A 17,289-nucleotide genomic window follows, 5' to 3' on the forward strand; every position below is an offset into this window, starting at 1 on the left:
CACAATGCCAAAATCCCTTTGTGGATCTCGGACTTTGTGCCTGCTAGGGAGTGGTAGAGCATATTGTCCTTTAGCTATTCCCCACTCCTCCTCTGCCACTGATTATAGCTGACTTTATGCCACCTGGTGATTCCCTGAGATGCCCTGTCAGAGCAGCTTTCTGGCTGCTTTGCATTGCCAGAGAGAAAGTCAGAAAATCCAAGATTAATAACTGTCTTATCAGCATGAGTTTGGGATGGGCATGTTACTCCCATGTCTAGCCCTACAAGGTCCTGAGCTATTGAGCCTTAAAACACTCATGCAGGATAGAATATTTTCTATGCTACACATCAGATTAGCGTGGGGAGAGTTCAACAGTTGTGTGTATGTGGAAATTAGGACATATTTCTCTGACAGCATGCCTGAAAAATAAAAAGTGTCTTTGTTTGAAGCTGCTCCGAGATTTGATTGTTAGCAGTGGTCCTGGAAGAGATGAATTAGCACACAGCTGAAGCAGTCAAAAGCCATTATGTTTTTTTGCTATATACATTACACGTGTAATATGAATATGTGCCACACAGGCACAATGGAGTCCACATAATCATGTTTATTAACTACATACAAAATGCAAGACCTAACTACATATATACAATACATCTTTGGCAAGGTTCTGGTGGTTTCTGTAACATGGAAGAAAGTCAGGGCCTCTTAAGGACACACACTATTTAAATTCCTATACCCTACATAATCCATTTTCTAAACTTTATGTGTCATATGGCCTGTAGTTTATCACAATGCTATCACCATTACATATATGGTATCTGTATACCTCGAGCAAGTATCTCTGGGCAACTGAGGCACATCCGTAAAATGTGAGTGACAGTACTTCTTTACCTCACAGGATAAATGCAATAAAGATTGTGAGGTGCTTATACTGCAGTAATAAGGTATTTACATGTCCCCCAGCTGGATGTATTTTTACAGTGTTCCATTTTCAAACGATCAAATAAGAACCTTTTGTCTGGTTTAGCAGTAATGTGGAAAGATAAAATCTAATACTGCACTTTTAAAAAATGCTTTATAAAACAGTGATTCATCAGAGAATGTATTTAGGCACAAGTGATCTCACAGTGGAGGAATGGTGGTTGAAATATGCACTGGCCACTGTTTGCTGGCATCTGATAATAAAAAAACAGAGCACAGATGTGACAAGACTATCTTTAGCTTACTAAAGGGTAACAAGTTGAAGGAGACTGTCCTACAATCTCCTATACAGATCAAACATTTCCTCTTTTTTTTGTTCAGCCATCTTGACAAACTGCCCAATTAAAAAACTGATAGACTTCTAGAATCACTGGACATTACCGTCATGCCTAACTTAACAGAACAGATGCTGTTCAACGTAATATTGGTCTAGAGTGTTATATGGGTGTACGGACCAAAATCACAGTAGCATTTGGAAAACTGGTAGCATAGAAGCGTTTGATGCTGTTACTATACTTGCATGTTTTATATTGTTGGAAGCAACCCCTACAGAAGGGAGGGAGAAATGTTTGCAGCACCTTATTTGGACACAGGGCCTGACTCCCCACTGCCAGTACAAAAGGAATCTAAACTGCTGCTATTCTGATTTGGTATTGTTTCACATCCACTTTGGCCAGGTAGAGGTGATTTTGCAAGGTGTAAGGTGAGGAGTCAGTCCTAAGAACCAAATTCAGCTGGATGATGCTGGTCAGCAATTTGGCACTTCAATTGACCCCATCACAACTACAGAATCAGCTGTTTTATTTATATGGTCATTTGCATGAACTAGTAGTGCAGTGTCTATTCTGGATTGTGAAGCTTGAAATACTTGTGATATCTGCTTTAATTTCTGTGTGTTAAAATTACAGTGTAAAAATGCAATACTCCATCTTGGTAGGAGGAGTGCCTGTGCAAATTGCTAGAGGCTCAGTGAAGCTCACCAAGCTTTCTTAAGCAATGCTAGTCTAGAAATGTTGCTATTCTTTCATCAAATTGCAAATACCTATCCAGTCCCTAAGGAGCCTCAATTATTTGTATATCACAGGCTTGTGTTTGAAAGCATTTAACTTCCAGAACTCTCTCCTTCAAACTTGTTTGATATGTTTTATGTTCAAAATAATGTTTTAAAAACACATTTTTACCTTCTTCTTTCAGACACTGGCATAGACCATCAAGCTCTCCTTAAACAGTTTGAACACCTCAACCACCAGAATCCTGACACGTTTGAATCTAAAGATTTAGATATGTTGATCAAAGCAGTGAGTGTTAGATATAAAATATTGTAGATGTTCACTTGCTATGATTGATCATGTATTTCTCTGCAGTGAAAGCAAATCCTTTTACTTTATCTATACCAATCTTCTGTAAATACCACACGGATCTTAATCTTAGAGGAACTTAGTTGGCTCCATTGTGTATTGGAAAGCTTGTATGCCATTGACATGTGTTCGCCATATAGGGTGACCTGATGTCCTGATTTTATAGGGAAAGTCCTGATTTTGGGGTCTTTTTCTTATATAGGCTCCTATTACCCCCCCACCCCCGTCCTGATTTTTCACATTTGCTGTCTGGTCACCCTATCACCACAGAACCTGTTAATTTTTCAGGTAGCATCTTATAGCATTCTCATTCTTGTGCCATTGTGAGCAGCTTTGGGAACAAAACATGACTTGTCAAGGGCATGTAAATTCAGTTCAGTTTTGATAGATGTATATTATGCCTGTAGAATACTTTCAAAGTATATTTTTATACCTAAATTACTTTAAGCTTGTCACATAATGACTTTAATATAAGGCAGGGATTGGCAACCTTTGGCACACGGCCCGCCAGGGGGCGGAACATATGTAGGGAGAAAGGAGTCAAAACTGTGTCTATTCTCCAGTCCTTGCCCATCTGTGTGGGATGGAGAGTAATGGCCCTTTGTACAATGTGGGTAGCCTACCCAGGAGAGTAAGGGTGCCTTACTGCCTCCTCTTAAATCGGTGCATGGGCGAGGAAAGCAACTCAGTTGTTTCCTAGAATATTAAATTCTGTGAAACTGATTGGTTTTGCTGAACAGGTAGAGTGGGGAAAGACGGATATTACGCTACACTCTGTTGAAAGATGATCCCCAATTAGCTTACCTTGTGTTTGGCAAAGCAATGGCAATATGGCCAGTCATTCACACTTCTAAGCAATACAGTCTTTTCAGCATAAACATTTCTTGTAGGCTACAAGTGACCTGGAAAACTACGACAAGACACGCCACGATGAATTTAAGAAATACGAGATGATGAAGGAACATGAAAGGAGAGAATATTTAAAAACACTGAATGAAGAGAAGAGACGGGAAGAAGAATCCAAATATGAGGAGATGAAGAAAAAGCATGGCAATCACCCCAAAGTGAATCATCCTGTAAGGATACAGTGTTTACACATTTCTTATCCTGCTAGAGAAAGCTTTGCATACCAAAGAGCAATGGCTTATAACAAAACAGGCCCGGATAACACCTTGTTCATTCACATATGATCAGCATTAAAATGGGGAATAAAGACTAATACTCTGTGGATGGGATTTTCAAAAGTCTTAAACTCTGCTCCCTTTGAAATCAGCGAGAATCTTACCACTGAGTTCAATGGAAAGAAAGAGAGAACCCAATGCTGAGCACTTTAGAAAACCCTACCCTAGCTGCCTGTTAGCTTTGTTGTGTTTGGTATACAGCTATGTGATAGACTGGCAAAATGCTTGCAAATAAAAGACGCCAGAGATTATTCAGGATTATTCTGCCCCACCCATGCTTACACTGCAAATCCCACCATTACAGCTACCTTCCCTCTGGGCAAGAAGAGTAGACTGAAATTCACTGTAGACAGTTCCTAAATGAGGGGCTGTGCAAAGCGATTCCAGGGGTTCCGTTTGCCCAGAGTCTGAGTATGCTGCTTCATGGCACCTCAACCCCTCTGCCTTGTGACAACGCAGAGCCTGATTCAGAACTCATTGAAGTCAATGGAAGAAGACTGCCATTGATTTCTGTGGGCTTTGGATCAGGCCTATAAAGCAGGGCCATTCTAAAAGTTTTTGAAAAGCCTTTTTGAAAAATTTTAACTCCAGTTTAGTGCAATAAAATTACATGTCATTACTTTGAGTGATTTCTATTTGTAATCAATCTACAGGGAAGCAAAGACCAACTTAAAGAGGTGTGGGAGGAGTCGGATGGGCTGGATCCTAATGACTTCAATCCAAAGACATTTTTCAAGTTACATGGTAAGAGATTAGATTTAGTTTAAAAGGTGCAAGTCAATTGATTCTTGCATTATCTATTTGTTTGGAAGGTGTTATCTTCTGTTGGGAAAAATCTGGTCACACAAGCTATTTGGATGAGTCCAGAAAGACAAAAAGGAGTAAATCAGCAGTTTGGTCAAGTTCAAACTGTTCATGCAAGAGCACTTACTACCACAATGGGTGTATGTACTATTGTACTGCTATACTCTCAAGTGGAGCAATGTAAAAGTTCAACAGGTTATATTTTCAAAAAGAGCTCATGTATCTCCAAGAGGAGTGCAATAATTGTATGTGGCAGTAGGTTTAAAAGACAGAGCTGGTTCTTCAGTTGCCAGGTAATTTTTTTTAGGGGGGAAGTCCTTAGTTGTCATTTTGCCCACAAACTACGCCATCAGGATGTGCCACAGAAGGACAGTGTGAATGAACTTGCAGTTTCACCGTCTCAGTCTAGCTCAGTAAATGGAGTGTCAGTCATTCTACTGCAGGGGTGGGCAAACTTTTTGGCCCAAGGGCCACATCTGGGTATGGAAATTGTATGGCAGGCCATGAATGCTCATGAAATTGGGGGTTAGGGTGTGTGGGAGGAAGCGGGGGTCAAGGGCTCCGGCTGGGGGTATGGGCTCTGGGGTGGGACTGGGGATGAGAGGTTGGAGGCGCAGGAGGGTGCTCCCGGCTGGGACCGAGGGGTTTGGAGGGCAGGAGGGGAGGGATCAGGGCTGGGGCAGGGGAAGGGGGTCAGGGGTGCAGGCTCCGGGCAGCACTTACCTCAAGGAGCTCCAGGAAGCAGTGGCATGTCCCCCCTCTGGCTCCTACGCGGTGGCACAGCCAGGTGGCTCTGCACCCTGCCCCGTCCACAGGCACCACCCCTGCAGCTCCCATTGGCCGTGATTCCTGGCCAATAGGAGCTGCGGGGGTGGCGCTTGGGGTGGGGGCAGCATGCGGAGCCCCTTGGCTGCTTCTGCACATAGGAGCCAGAGGGGGGACATGCCACTGCTTCCGGGAGCCATGCAGAGCCATGGCAAGCCCCCAACCCCGCTCCCTGGCTGAAGTGCCGGAGCAGCGCAAGCCCCAGACCCCGCTCCCTGGCAGGAGCTCGAGGGCCGGATTAAAATGTCTGAAGGGCTGGATGCTGCCCCTGGGCCATAGTTTGCCCACCCCTGTTCTACCTCTGGAAAAGCACAAAGAATTGAGCTCCTTCAGGGATGGTCACAGTCCTCTAAAAAATAAATAAAGCTGCCTTTATTATTTCTGGTTTCTGCAGCCAGAACTTGAAACAGTAGCAGAGAGGTGTAAACTTTGCCCATTGATCTTAATAGGGTGTTCACGTCCTTAAATCTCATAACTTAACTACTTCACTGCTGAGCTGTATGCAAAGGCACTTAGAGCACGTTATCCCACAGCACAGTTATCCTCATCTGCACAGTGGGATAACGTGCTCTATGGCAGGTGATTTCTAAAGCGCATTAATTGGTCTGTATAGACCCTGCTGGTGTATGCTAAAGGTTCTCTGGTATGCTTTAATGTAGTAGTGTTTCAAATCTTTCAATGAGAGTACAACATCTTAGTGTGCTTTAGAAACAACACTCTTGTACAGCACATTACCCCACTGTGTAGCCAGGCCCTTACTTGGTGCAGCTAAGTGTGCCTGGCGTTGTGCTGATGGTTTAATGAAGGGCTGAACAAAAACAAATGGAGAAAACTAGGTTTGGTTTTGACTCACCCAGTTCACAAAGGGAAAAAATGCACAAGCTGAAACTAATGCCAGCTCCAACTGAAGCAAAGAATTTCTGAACTGTCTGTCTGACCTTTTTAAATCCTGGTTTATGAGTATATTAAAATCCTATGCAATTTAGCCACTCTACTTCACATTCAAAAAAGTATTAGATTTTATTTCTTTTCTCCTAGGAATCTAAGTAGAGCCATATAGCTTCTTCTTTTGTGTCAGTTTCACTAAAACAGAAATAGCCAGTTCTTCTCATTGAAAATTAACATACAAGTTCTCTGATGCAGCTTACAATAGTATATAAACACTTATTTGAATTAGACTAGACATTCTCTGAACCATTAAAGTATCACATAATATTCAGATTAAGAACGGATGGTCATGTAGCATGAGTTACTGATCCACAGTTACCAAATATTTAATAAATTTCCTTTTGGCATGCCTTGCCAAACTCACGCTCAACTGGGTCCCTTCCTGAAGGATGGAGTATTTATATAGCAGTCAGCAGAATTCTGTAATTTGCTTGGAGAAACTTCTATACATTTAGCCAAACTTTTCCACAGGTTCCTGGTAGTCCGGGATATATTTACAAATCTTGCCCAAGTATAGGTACCTTTTCTCATGTTGAGCAATACCTTACTGTGAGAGTGGCCTGGGTATTCTTATTTTAGGTTTTAACCAATAAAAAACACACCCCGCCCCAAAAATGAAGTCAGTGTTTATCCAATAGACACGGGAAAAACAGCAGAAATTGTTGCTTGTAGCTAAGGGTTTGTTTACATAGAGCAGTAATGCAGACTACAGGAATCTGTGTAGATCCTGACAGTGCACACCAAAGGTTTCTTAGTGCACTTTAGCATAGTGCTGTTTGAAACAGTACTATGTTAAAGCACACTAGGGAACATAACAAAGAGATTACAGTATATAGAAGAAGAAAGCCCTGAAAAAAAACAACAACCCATTTTTGGACTTCTACATAAAACTCAAAAATTGCTAAAAATAATCCCCCCAAAATGAAAATAAGAAATCCCCCCAAAAGACAGAGGGCCTAGAGCCCCATTATGACCTGTTTGGTTAGCAGTTTCTTTTAGCTTTAGATGTCTTTTAGCTTTTCTTATTTGAGAGTTAGAGGAATTCTTGCAGCCTTATCTGATCATAAGTAAATATCCAAGTTGCCAGAAATCCAGTGCAGACCAACCACGGCCTGATTTACGGTTAAGTGGAATAATCTCCATGTCATACTCTGTACTCAGCATCTTATTAGGTACAGAGGTTAATCCACTCTAGACTCTCTGCTGGCATCTGCTTATCTGACCCATTGTGAACTACTGTATTCATTATCTTCTGTATTTACTGAATTTATATTTTCAACTCTTATACTTTTCTAGATGTCAATAACGATGGCTTCTTGGATGAGCAAGAATTAGAGGCCCTGTTTACTAAAGAGGTAAAAAAAAAAAAAAAAGAACATTTCAGAGCATTCAATATATTGATGCGTCCCCTCTCTTTCTAAAGGGACATTTACTTATTTTATTTTGATTTAGACTATGAACAAGAACATTTATCCCCAGGTCTGAGTGACCTTGACACTCAGAAATTATTCAGCAAACCATTGAGGGAAAGAAACAGTGGTTTAGTGATTAAGGCAGAGAGCTGGGATTCAGGAGTCATGGGTTCAATATCTTGCTCTGCCACAGACTCTCCTGAGCCAGTGAGACGAGATGGACCTGACAACATGCCCTCAGGGTTAACAAACTCAGGTTATTATGGACCAAAGCAGAGAGTGAATTCTAAAGTGCACAACCCTTACAGAGAGCACCTTGCCAGTAGCCTCCTCGTCTAGACCAGTGGGGGGAGAGGCAGTCTTTTAGATGGGTGTTTGCCAACCGCTGATGGTTTTGTAAGTTAAAACCATAACCTGAAAAATCCACTCCAAACACTATAGGTAGCCAGTGCAGATCAAGGAGTACAGAACAATAAGCACAAAAAGAGACACCACTTAACAAATGGACACTGGGTTCAGCACCAGATTTACACCCAGGTCCGGCAATTGACCTTATATGGTCCCACCTCTGTGCCCACATGGGGGTCCACTGAAGTCAGTTGGGCTCCTCGCCTGCACTAATGCAATCCTAGGATCAGGGTCTAGATTTCCATGTGAATTTAAAATATAATCCTGTGTAGAGGACATTACAGTAGTCCACTTGAATTAACAACTGGCTTCATACCATTGAAAAGCTCACTTTCTGCTTAAAATAATTTATTTTAGCATAATTTCTCTACCTAGAGCAATCATTTCCCTTCAGATTTACTGTTCAGTCAAAAAGTGCCTCAGCTAAATGTAATGCAAAAGCATATCAGTGTCCGGGCTGGTTCAAATTGGTGAAGCTTTGTTTTTAAGCAACATTTTACGTCGTTGTCTCAAATGTGCTCTATTCTGAATAAGCAGTCCTTTCTTCCAGCTAATGTTTACTACATTTATTTTCAGCTGGAGAAAGTATATGACCCCAAAAATGAAGAGGATGATATGGTGGAAATGGAAGAAGAAAGGCTAAGAATGAGAGAACATGTTATGAATGAGGTGTGGTCTGAAGGTTAACAGAGTTGGCCAAATCCTGCTCTGTTGTACCTGTGCAATCCTACTGAAGTCAGCGAGGTTGCCCAGGTACAGCAGAGGGAAATTTTGCCCATTTTACTATATACTGCTTCACAGGCATACAATTTAAATTCAAAGCATGCTATGCTACAATCTCAGGCAATATCTTGTCCTCATTCAGAAGAGATGCTGGATAGATAAAATTGCTTGGTAAAGTCCATGTTCCCATTTACTGAGTTCCAGAATAATCATGCTGTGGAGCAGGCATGGAGATCTCTACAGATGTCCCAGAATCCACAGATATTACCTGTGAATCCTGGGGCATAGAGTTGGCCAGGGCTGGCCTCTGTGTTGTTCCCTTAGCCTGCCTTATACATCCGTCAGAACAGCTCCAAGCTGGAAAATTTTGTCAGTGCTTTCTTGCCTGTATCCACCCCTCCCCCACTTCACAAGGAGTCTGACAGCAACATATGCCAACATTCATTCTTGCAGATATTTCCCAAGGGTGTTGGGAAGGGATGATGCTCTATAGAGCTGGTGTCCTCCAGCAACAGCACTTCTACATCCAGATGTACTCCCTAAAGCTTGAGGAGTGAATTGAAGTTGTGCTTCTATTAGTCAGAGGGAGGCCCTGAAGGTGGGATTCTGGGACAGTTTTACTGGTTTCCTGCTACTTTAATTCCCTCCTTCTAAAGTGGAAGGTTAGGATGGATCACAGTTATTGGCAGCAAGTTTTCAGTCAGCTTTTAGTGTGAGCTTCTTTTGGAGTTGAAAGGCCAAGAGAACTAAATCCTAGATATCGAGGTTATAGATGTATTAGAAATCCTGGCTTGCAGTTGGGACAGCTCAGAAACATAAGACTGTGTTCAACCTAATCCTGCATTAATGTCTTAGTGAGACATTCCAGTGAGAGAGACAGTAGTAAAGTAAGTATTTGGAAAGGAAAGTAGAATCAAAGCCAATGGAAAAAAGTTGCAATTTTGCACTTGAAAATGAAAGTAGGTCTGGTTTAACGTGAAAAAACAATCACATGATTAAGTTGATTTATAAATGTAGGTTCAACCCCCTCAAAGTCTCTTGTATTGGTCAAAGATGTGTTACATTTTGTTTTTGCTTTAACTAGATTGACGTCAACAAGGACCGGTTAGTAACTTTACATGAGTTCCTGAAAGCTACAGAGAAAAAAGAATTTTTGGAGCCAGATAGCTGGGAGGTAATAATAGCATGTTCCAGGTGGAACATATTGTACTGTTAGTTTCCTGATTAGACTGATATTAAGTGTCATGTTTGTCTCTGACTTTTCATTTTTCCTCCTCCTTGGTATGTGCCTATGTGCCATTGTTAGAGGCATTAGCTAAATAAAATGTAATCTAGGTATTTAAGAACATAAATTGAATAGGTCTTGTGCCATCATGGGGATTATCTGAAAGCCTGTTGCTTGCACAGGCCTTTGAAACAGAAAACAAACATTTTGGCTATGGATTTCCTTGGATGGAGGACAGAATTCAATTAGAAGCAGGAGAAGTGATTTTTTTCAAGCTCATCCCACATTTTGAGCAGGATTCAAACCATTTCCTCATAAGTAGAAGTGATGAATTCTTTCACAGTACAATATATTTTTGGAAGTATCAAACCAAAATTTTCTGTATTGGTGAATTTTAGAATCCAGCTCGTAGCCATAGAATTGTGAAGATTACTAATTTCCTTTTGCAAGTTGTATTTTTATTATTCCTGTGTGAAGGTTCTTAGTTCTCTACGTTTTCTTGCAGACATTGGATCAACAGCAGGTCTTCACTGAAGAGGAGCTGAAGGAATTTGAAACGCATATTTTGCAGCAGGAAAATGAACTCCTGAAGAAGGCAGAAGATCTTCAACAACAGAAGGAAGAGCTACAGAGACAGCATGACCAGCTTCAGGCTCAAAAACAGGAACTTCAGCAGGTGCTGTCATTGTAATAGGAGGATTCCTCCCATTTGCGGAGCCTTTCGCTGAATTTCTGAAAGGCAAAGCGGTGCTACTTCTGGAGTCGTTGTCCCTTTAGGTAGTGTATGAGCCCTGAGGGCTGCAGATGAATTTTAAACTCATTTTTCTTGCAACAGGATCCAACCTATAACTCCAGATTACACAAAACAGTGAAGCTGAACTATGTATGTTTCCACTGGTGAAGATCATATGTAATGAGTGTACATACTGTCAAAGGCATTAAATTATGCAAGGTGAAAGGAAGCTGATGCTGCCAAGTTCTCAGACCCCTCTTGTTTTCCCCCCCCCCACCCTACCCATCAGGTTGTACAACAGATGGAACAGAGGAAGCTACAGCAAGGAAGTCCTCTATCGGGACCAGCTGGGGAACTGAAATTCCAGCCACGTATGTAAATTATATTACATTACATTATGGACATAAACTTTTAAATCTAAGATCCCATTTCAAAAGTGGTTTAAAAGCTCCTTTCTCTCTGGTGAAATTGTAAGTATAACTTGTCTGCAGTGATCCATTTTAGGGAAAATTGCTGAGCTTTCTTTAAGAGGAAAGTATTGAAGTTTTCTAAAGTAATCTGGAGGTCTAAGTACATTATTAAAATATCACTAAACCCAATAAATATGAGATTAAATAATAACCTCCCTGGAAAAGCCAGAGTTCACTTTTGCAGAGATTCCGAGGCATGCTATGGTCATAGAGACAGGATTTGCCTCATTTCAGAGTTAGCATGTGTTGTGGCCTTTCAGTCCCCAGAGATGTCCTGAGATCTAGGAGATCCAGAGTCTCAGAGTATCCATAGAAGGCTGGGGCATTCACAGGGAGCCAGCCTCTGTTTGTTATTTTTGGGTCTCCCTGTGTCACAAAGAACCTTGGTGTTAATGCTTCACCCTATGCCCTGAATGAGTTAGCCAACGCAGAGTGGGAATCTGCAGGAACTAATGCTGTTCTTACCCCCTGTATCCTCCAGAAGGGAGCAAACCCTGATCCCTGACCTTGTAGTATTCTTTCCCATGGGTACTTCCTCATGGATTTACTGGGTGGATCTGTTTGTTTATAATAGTTACAAGATGCCTTTCACTTTCAGCCAACTGCTGAAGAGGTCTTCATTGAGTGGCTGTCCCCATATCATGTACCACCAAATAGCTGGCAAAAATATGTATGCAAAGGAGAGGTTTCAGTGCTGGATTTTTTATTTGCCCAGTGAAGTGAAGAAGTTTTGATCATCTTTTCTTGTTAGAAGAGACTTTATCCATATGATCTACCAGCCGAACACCTTCCCTTTTGAGATCCAGATGGCTGTAGGTCAGCGGTTCTCAAACTGTGGGTCAGGACACCAAAGTGGGTCATGACCCCATTTTAATGGGGTTGCCAGGGCTGGCGTTAGACTTGCTGGGGCCCCAGATAGGGAGGCCAAAGCCTGAGTCCCTCTCAGTCTTCTCTTCTCCAAACTAAACAAACCCATTTTTTTCAATCTTCCCTCATAGGTCATGTTTTCTAGACCTTTAATCATTTTTGTTGCTCTTCTCTGGACTTTCTACAATTGTCCACATCTTTCCTGAAATGTGGCACCCAGAACTGAACACAATACTCCAAGTGAGGCCTAATCAGCATGGAGTAGAGCGGAAGTATTACCTCTCGTGGCTTGCTTACAACACTCCTGCTAATATAACCCAGAATGATGTTCACTTTTTTTGCAACAGCATTACACAGTTGATTTATATTTAGCTTATGGTTCACTATGCCCCCAGATCCCTTGCTGCAGTACTCCTTCCTAGGCAGTCATTTCCCATTTTGTTTGTATGCAACTGATTGTTCCTTCCTAAATGGAGTTCTTTGCATTTGTCCTTATTGAATTTCATCCTATTTACTTCAGACCATTTCGAATTTTAATCCTATTCTCCAAAGCACTTGCAACCCCTCCCAGCTTGGTATCGTCTGCAAACTTTAAGTGTACTCTCTATGCCATTATCTAAATCATTGATGAAGATATTGAACAGAACCGGACCCAGAACTGATCCCTGCAGAACCCCAGTTGTTATGTCCTTCCAGCAGGACTGTGAACCACTGTGATTACTCTCTGGGAACAGTTTTCCAACCAGTTTTGCACCCACCTTATAGTAGCTCTATCTAAGTTGCATTTCCCTAGTTTGTTTATGAGAAGGTCATGCGAGACAGTATCAAAAGCTTTACTAAACTCAAGATATACCATGTCTACCACCTCCTCCCATCCACAAGGCTTGTTACCCTGTCAAAGAAGGTTGTGACGTTGGTTTGACACAATTTGTTCTTGACAGATCCATGCTGACTGTTACTTATCAACTTATTATCTTCTAGATGTTTACAAATTGTTTGCTTAATTATTTGCTCCATTATCTTTTCGGATACAGAAGTTAAACTGACATAGGTGACATTTTGTCTTCAATCACTGTGTTTCCACACACAGTATTCTCTGTATAGTTCTGTTCATATCCTGATTATCCATAAAATTAGGAACATTTGCTCCATAAACAGGGAATTCTGTATGTAGTAGGAGAAGAGCTAGAAGAGCAGGGACAAAAGTGAAAAGTAGGGTTGAGGTAGAGAAAAGGTGGTGTTTCTGAACGTCTGGGAAAATCCAGAATAACTCCACTGACTTCATTGGATTTAGTTTAACTGATCAAAATATGGGCTAAACAGGTTACACAATCACACAAACTTGTAGAAAGCGTAGAACCCCACCTCCGCACTTTTGTGAAAGTGAAGGGTCTAGTTAAAGATGCCACTGGCAATTAGACAAGTAATACCCCTAGGTTTTGCTGATGCTGTCACCATCACTAGGATAAGTGCAAAGCATTTATACCAAGTTTCTCATATGGTTTTGGCATAAAACACATCTCCTTCAAAAATCAATTACAATTATTTTAAATGCTTACTGGAGTTTGTGTGTCCCCAATGTTTGTTCATCAAGTTAATGTGATGAAACCAAAGTAGCCAGTGCATTTTATCTGCCAAATCCTTGGCCCCCAACAAGAGGAAACGAGAGAGAAAAAGGGAAGAACTGATTACAGTCCTAAAGTTTCCAACCAACTATGATAAGTGACGTTATTCAAGGGAAGGTGAAGAAATAGTGAGTTCACAGATTGTGGACACGCTAGGGAGTAAAGTTCAACCAGGAGTTCACATTTTCAAAACAATGACAACACGTCTGTTTATGGATCAAAGGTTCACTTTACCCTTGTTAACCTGACATACTTCAGAAAGGGCAAATTAATGTAATCTCCAAAGAATCAAGATGATAAACAACATAATGGACAGAATGTTTCAGAGGGAAACAAATGTGTGTGGAAATAGCTAGTAATCCAAGAGGAAATTCTACATGTCATAACGTGTTTATAATGTAATTTGGATACTCTCATCCTTGCGATTGTGTGTGTGTGTGTATGCTGTTGCTCCGGTACATGAATAATTGATTCAATTTGCATAAACTAGGCCATGGAGACTTTTGCTATTAAATCAGACATTTGAAAGGAATAGTAAGGGAGCCAGGATCCTGACAATGGTAGCCAGAGTAGGGTCAGACCACAGTCAGAGTAGCAGAAGAGTTCACTGTTAGGTTCCAGGCCACGGTCAATACCAAGGATCAGAGTCAGGTTTCAGGGTCCGGGTCAGGAGGCGAAGACTAAATCAAGTCAAGGTCACAGAACAGGGTGCAGGAATGGTTGTGGCAACTACAGGAGATCCACACTGTTGCCTGGACACTTCTTGGAATGCCCCTTGGGTTTATATAGGTGGGGAGCCATGAGGTAGCACTTCCCATGGTCTGTGTCCACAGTAGGTCATGGGTAGTGAAGCACAAGCTGATCATAGCTGCTGCTGGGTGGCAGCATAGCGCCATCTGCTGCCTGGCAGCTTGCAAGGCCTTGGTTCAAGACCCATTAGAGATTAGACCTTACAAAAAGGCCATAAAATCACCTTAGACAGTTTTCCTTTTTTGGTGTGAGGATAAGGAATCATTCTCTTAGGCCAGGACTACACTGAAAAATTAGAGTGACCTAACTATATTGTTCAGGGCTGTGAAAAATGTTGCACTCTGTATGATGTAGTTAGGTTGAACTAGCCCCCTGTGGAGATGCAGCTAGGTTGACACAAGAATTCTTCCATCAACCGAGCTGCCACCTGTCAGAGGTGCATTAATGACTTGAATGGAAAAACCTCTTTGTCAATGTATGAAGTGTGTACATTATTGCACTGCAGCAGCAGCGTAGCTATTCCACTACAGCGGCGGAAGTGTAGATGTACCCTTAGGCTACGTCTACACAGGGATAAAAATACCCACAGCTGGCACGGGACAGCTCACTCAGGCATGTGGGGCTGAAAAAAAAATTGCTATGTAGATGTTTGGGCTTGGGCTGGGGCCCAAGCTCTGGGACCCTGCAAGCCCAAGCCTGAACATCTACACAGCAATTTTTGGCTGCACAGCACGAGCCCTGTCAGCCCAAGTCAGTTGGCCTGGGCTGCTGCAGCTGTGCCAGCTGTGGCCGGGCCGCATGTCTTTTATCCCTGTGTAGATGCACCGTTAGTATTCTTCCTTGTGAAAATGGAGTACTATAGCAGGGAGACACTTTAAACACACACACACACACACACAAAGTCCCTATTGTTGATATATTTTGTCTCTCTCTATACAAATGCACTGATTTATTTACAAACAAAATAAACATGACGTGGCTATTATTTTTCTTTTAAAATCACTTGCTGTAGTTTAATTAAAAATAAATAAATAAAGCTTAGGGGAATAGTCAGCTTTATGCCCACAAAGGAAAAACATGTATTGTAGGGGAATTTTGATACTACTGAAATCACTGACAATACCCCATCTTCATATCTCTGTTTAAACCCTTTGTTTTTGCTCTACCCTGAGACAGAAACTGAAATGTGGTCCCTTTAATCCTGCATTGGCATGGATTAACTGAATGACTTAACAAATCTTTTTCATCTGTAACTGCAGATTCTTATGATTCTTTCCCGTTCTGCAATCTTGCATGCTTGCTTTCTCTCCTCACAGTCAATAGGCTGAAGGAACATTTATTTAGATTGTCATTGCTTTTAATTACAGCCTCTTTCTTTTAATCTAATCCATCCCTGTTACACTCCATTGTCATGACTTGTAAGCATTGTTCTACCCAGTTTTGCACGGCCTTTTTCTCATCTCTGCCTATAAAACCTTTCATACAAGTATCCCAGATGATATTATAAATACAAGAATGTACTCAATTGGAAATAAAGATGTAAGAGCTGTTTACTGTTTTAATTTAAGAACCATAAAAATGTAGGGCTAGAAGGGACCTCAGAAGGCCATCTAGTCCATCCCCCTGCACAGAGCAGGACCATGTATACCTAGACCATTGCTGAAAGGTGTTTGTCTAACCTGTTCTTAAAAACCTCCAAGGACGGGGATTCCACACCTCCCTTGGAAACCTACTCCAGTGTTTAACAATGCTTAGTTTTAGAAAGATTTTCCTAATATGGAACCTAAATATCCCTTGCGGATTAAGCGAATTACTTCTTGTCCTACCTTCAATGGACATGGAGAACAATTGATCACCATCCTCTTGATAACAGTCCTAGCATATTTGAAGACTAGTATCAGGTCACCTCTCAGTCTTGTGTTCTCCAGACTAAACTTGCCCAATTTTTTTTTAATCTTTCTTCACAGGTCAGATTTTCTAAACCTTTTATCACTGTATTGTTTTGCTCTTCTCTGGACTCCCAATTGCCCACATCTTTTTTAAAGTGTGGCACTCAGAACTGGACACAGTACTCCAGCTGAGGCCTCATCAGTGCTTAGTAGATCAGGACAATTATCTCCCATGTATGATATGACATTCCTGTTAATACACCTCAGAATGATATCCCTTTCTTTCACAACTACATCACACTGTTGGCTCATATGCAATTTCTGATCCACAACAACCCCCAGATCCTTTTCAGCAGTATTACCACATAGCCAGTTATTCCCCATTTTGTAGTGGTGCATTTGATTTTGCCTTTCTAAGTGAAATATTTTACACTTGCCTTTATTGAATTTCATCTTGTTGATGTCAAACAATCCTCCAATTTGTCAAGGTCCTTTTGAAGTCTAATCCTATCCTCCAAAGTACTTGCAAGCCCTCCCAGCTTGGTGTCATCCACATGTTTTATAAGCAAAAAGAACGAGGAGTCCTTGTGGCACCTTAGAGACTAACCAATTTATTAGAGCATAAGCTTTCGTGGGCTACAGCCCACTTCTTCGGATGCATGAAGGCTGTAGCCCACGAAAGCTTATGCTCTAATAAATTGGTTAGTCTCTAAGGTGCCACAAGGACTCCTGTTCTTTTTGCGGATACAGACTAACACGGCTGCTACTCTGAAACATGTTTTATAAGCATACTCCCCACTCCATTATCCAAATCATTAAATAAAAATATTGCATAGTACCAGACCCAGGACAGACCCCTGCGGGATCCCACTAGATACATCCTCCCAGTTTGACAGTGAGCCATTGATAACTACTCTTTGAGTATGGGCTTTCAATCAGTTTTGCACCTATTTTTTCTAGACCACATTTCCCTAGTTTGCTTATGAGAACAGCATGAGGGGCTGTGCAGAAGCCTTACTAAAATCAAGACAGATCACATCTACGGCTTCCCCACCATCCACTAGGCCAGTAACCCTGTCAAAGAAAAAAATTAGGTTGGTTCGGCATG

General features: G+C 41.5%; 1 protein-coding gene and 1 long non-coding RNA gene across 4 annotated transcripts in view; both read left to right on the forward strand.

Moving 5' to 3' along the window:
• NUCB2 (nucleobindin 2) overlaps positions 1-17,289 on the forward strand; it is a 48,226-nt gene that overhangs the window by 24,985 nt on the left and 5,952 nt on the right. For 2 of the 3 annotated variants that reach the window (XM_034770174.1, XM_034770175.1), the window contains exons 5-12: positions 2,158-2,261; positions 3,212-3,397; positions 4,156-4,246; positions 7,376-7,434; positions 8,476-8,568; positions 9,707-9,796; positions 10,353-10,523; positions 10,870-10,951. In XM_034770174.1, the coding sequence (XP_034626065.1) occupies positions 2,158-2,261; positions 3,212-3,397; positions 4,156-4,246; positions 7,376-7,434; positions 8,476-8,568; positions 9,707-9,796; positions 10,353-10,523; positions 10,870-10,951 (876 nt within the window). Of the gene's footprint in view, positions 1-2,157; positions 2,262-3,211; positions 3,398-4,155; positions 4,247-7,375; positions 7,435-8,475; positions 8,569-9,706; positions 9,797-10,352; positions 10,524-10,869; positions 10,960-17,289 lie in introns of those variants that run through there. The other variant, XM_034770178.1, reaches the window with a different exon arrangement.
• The window catches only part of LOC117877248, a 1,771-nt gene continuing 1,516 nt past the window's right edge, over positions 17,035-17,289 (forward strand). The window contains exon 1 of the long non-coding RNA XR_004645662.1: positions 17,035-17,275. This is a non-coding gene — a long non-coding RNA (uncharacterized LOC117877248). The remainder of the gene's footprint in view (positions 17,276-17,289) is intronic.

Source organism: Trachemys scripta, chromosome 4, assembly GCF_013100865.1.
Source record: "Trachemys scripta elegans isolate TJP31775 chromosome 4, CAS_Tse_1.0, whole genome shotgun sequence".
Lineage (NCBI taxonomy): Eukaryota > Metazoa > Chordata > Testudines > Emydidae > Trachemys > Trachemys scripta.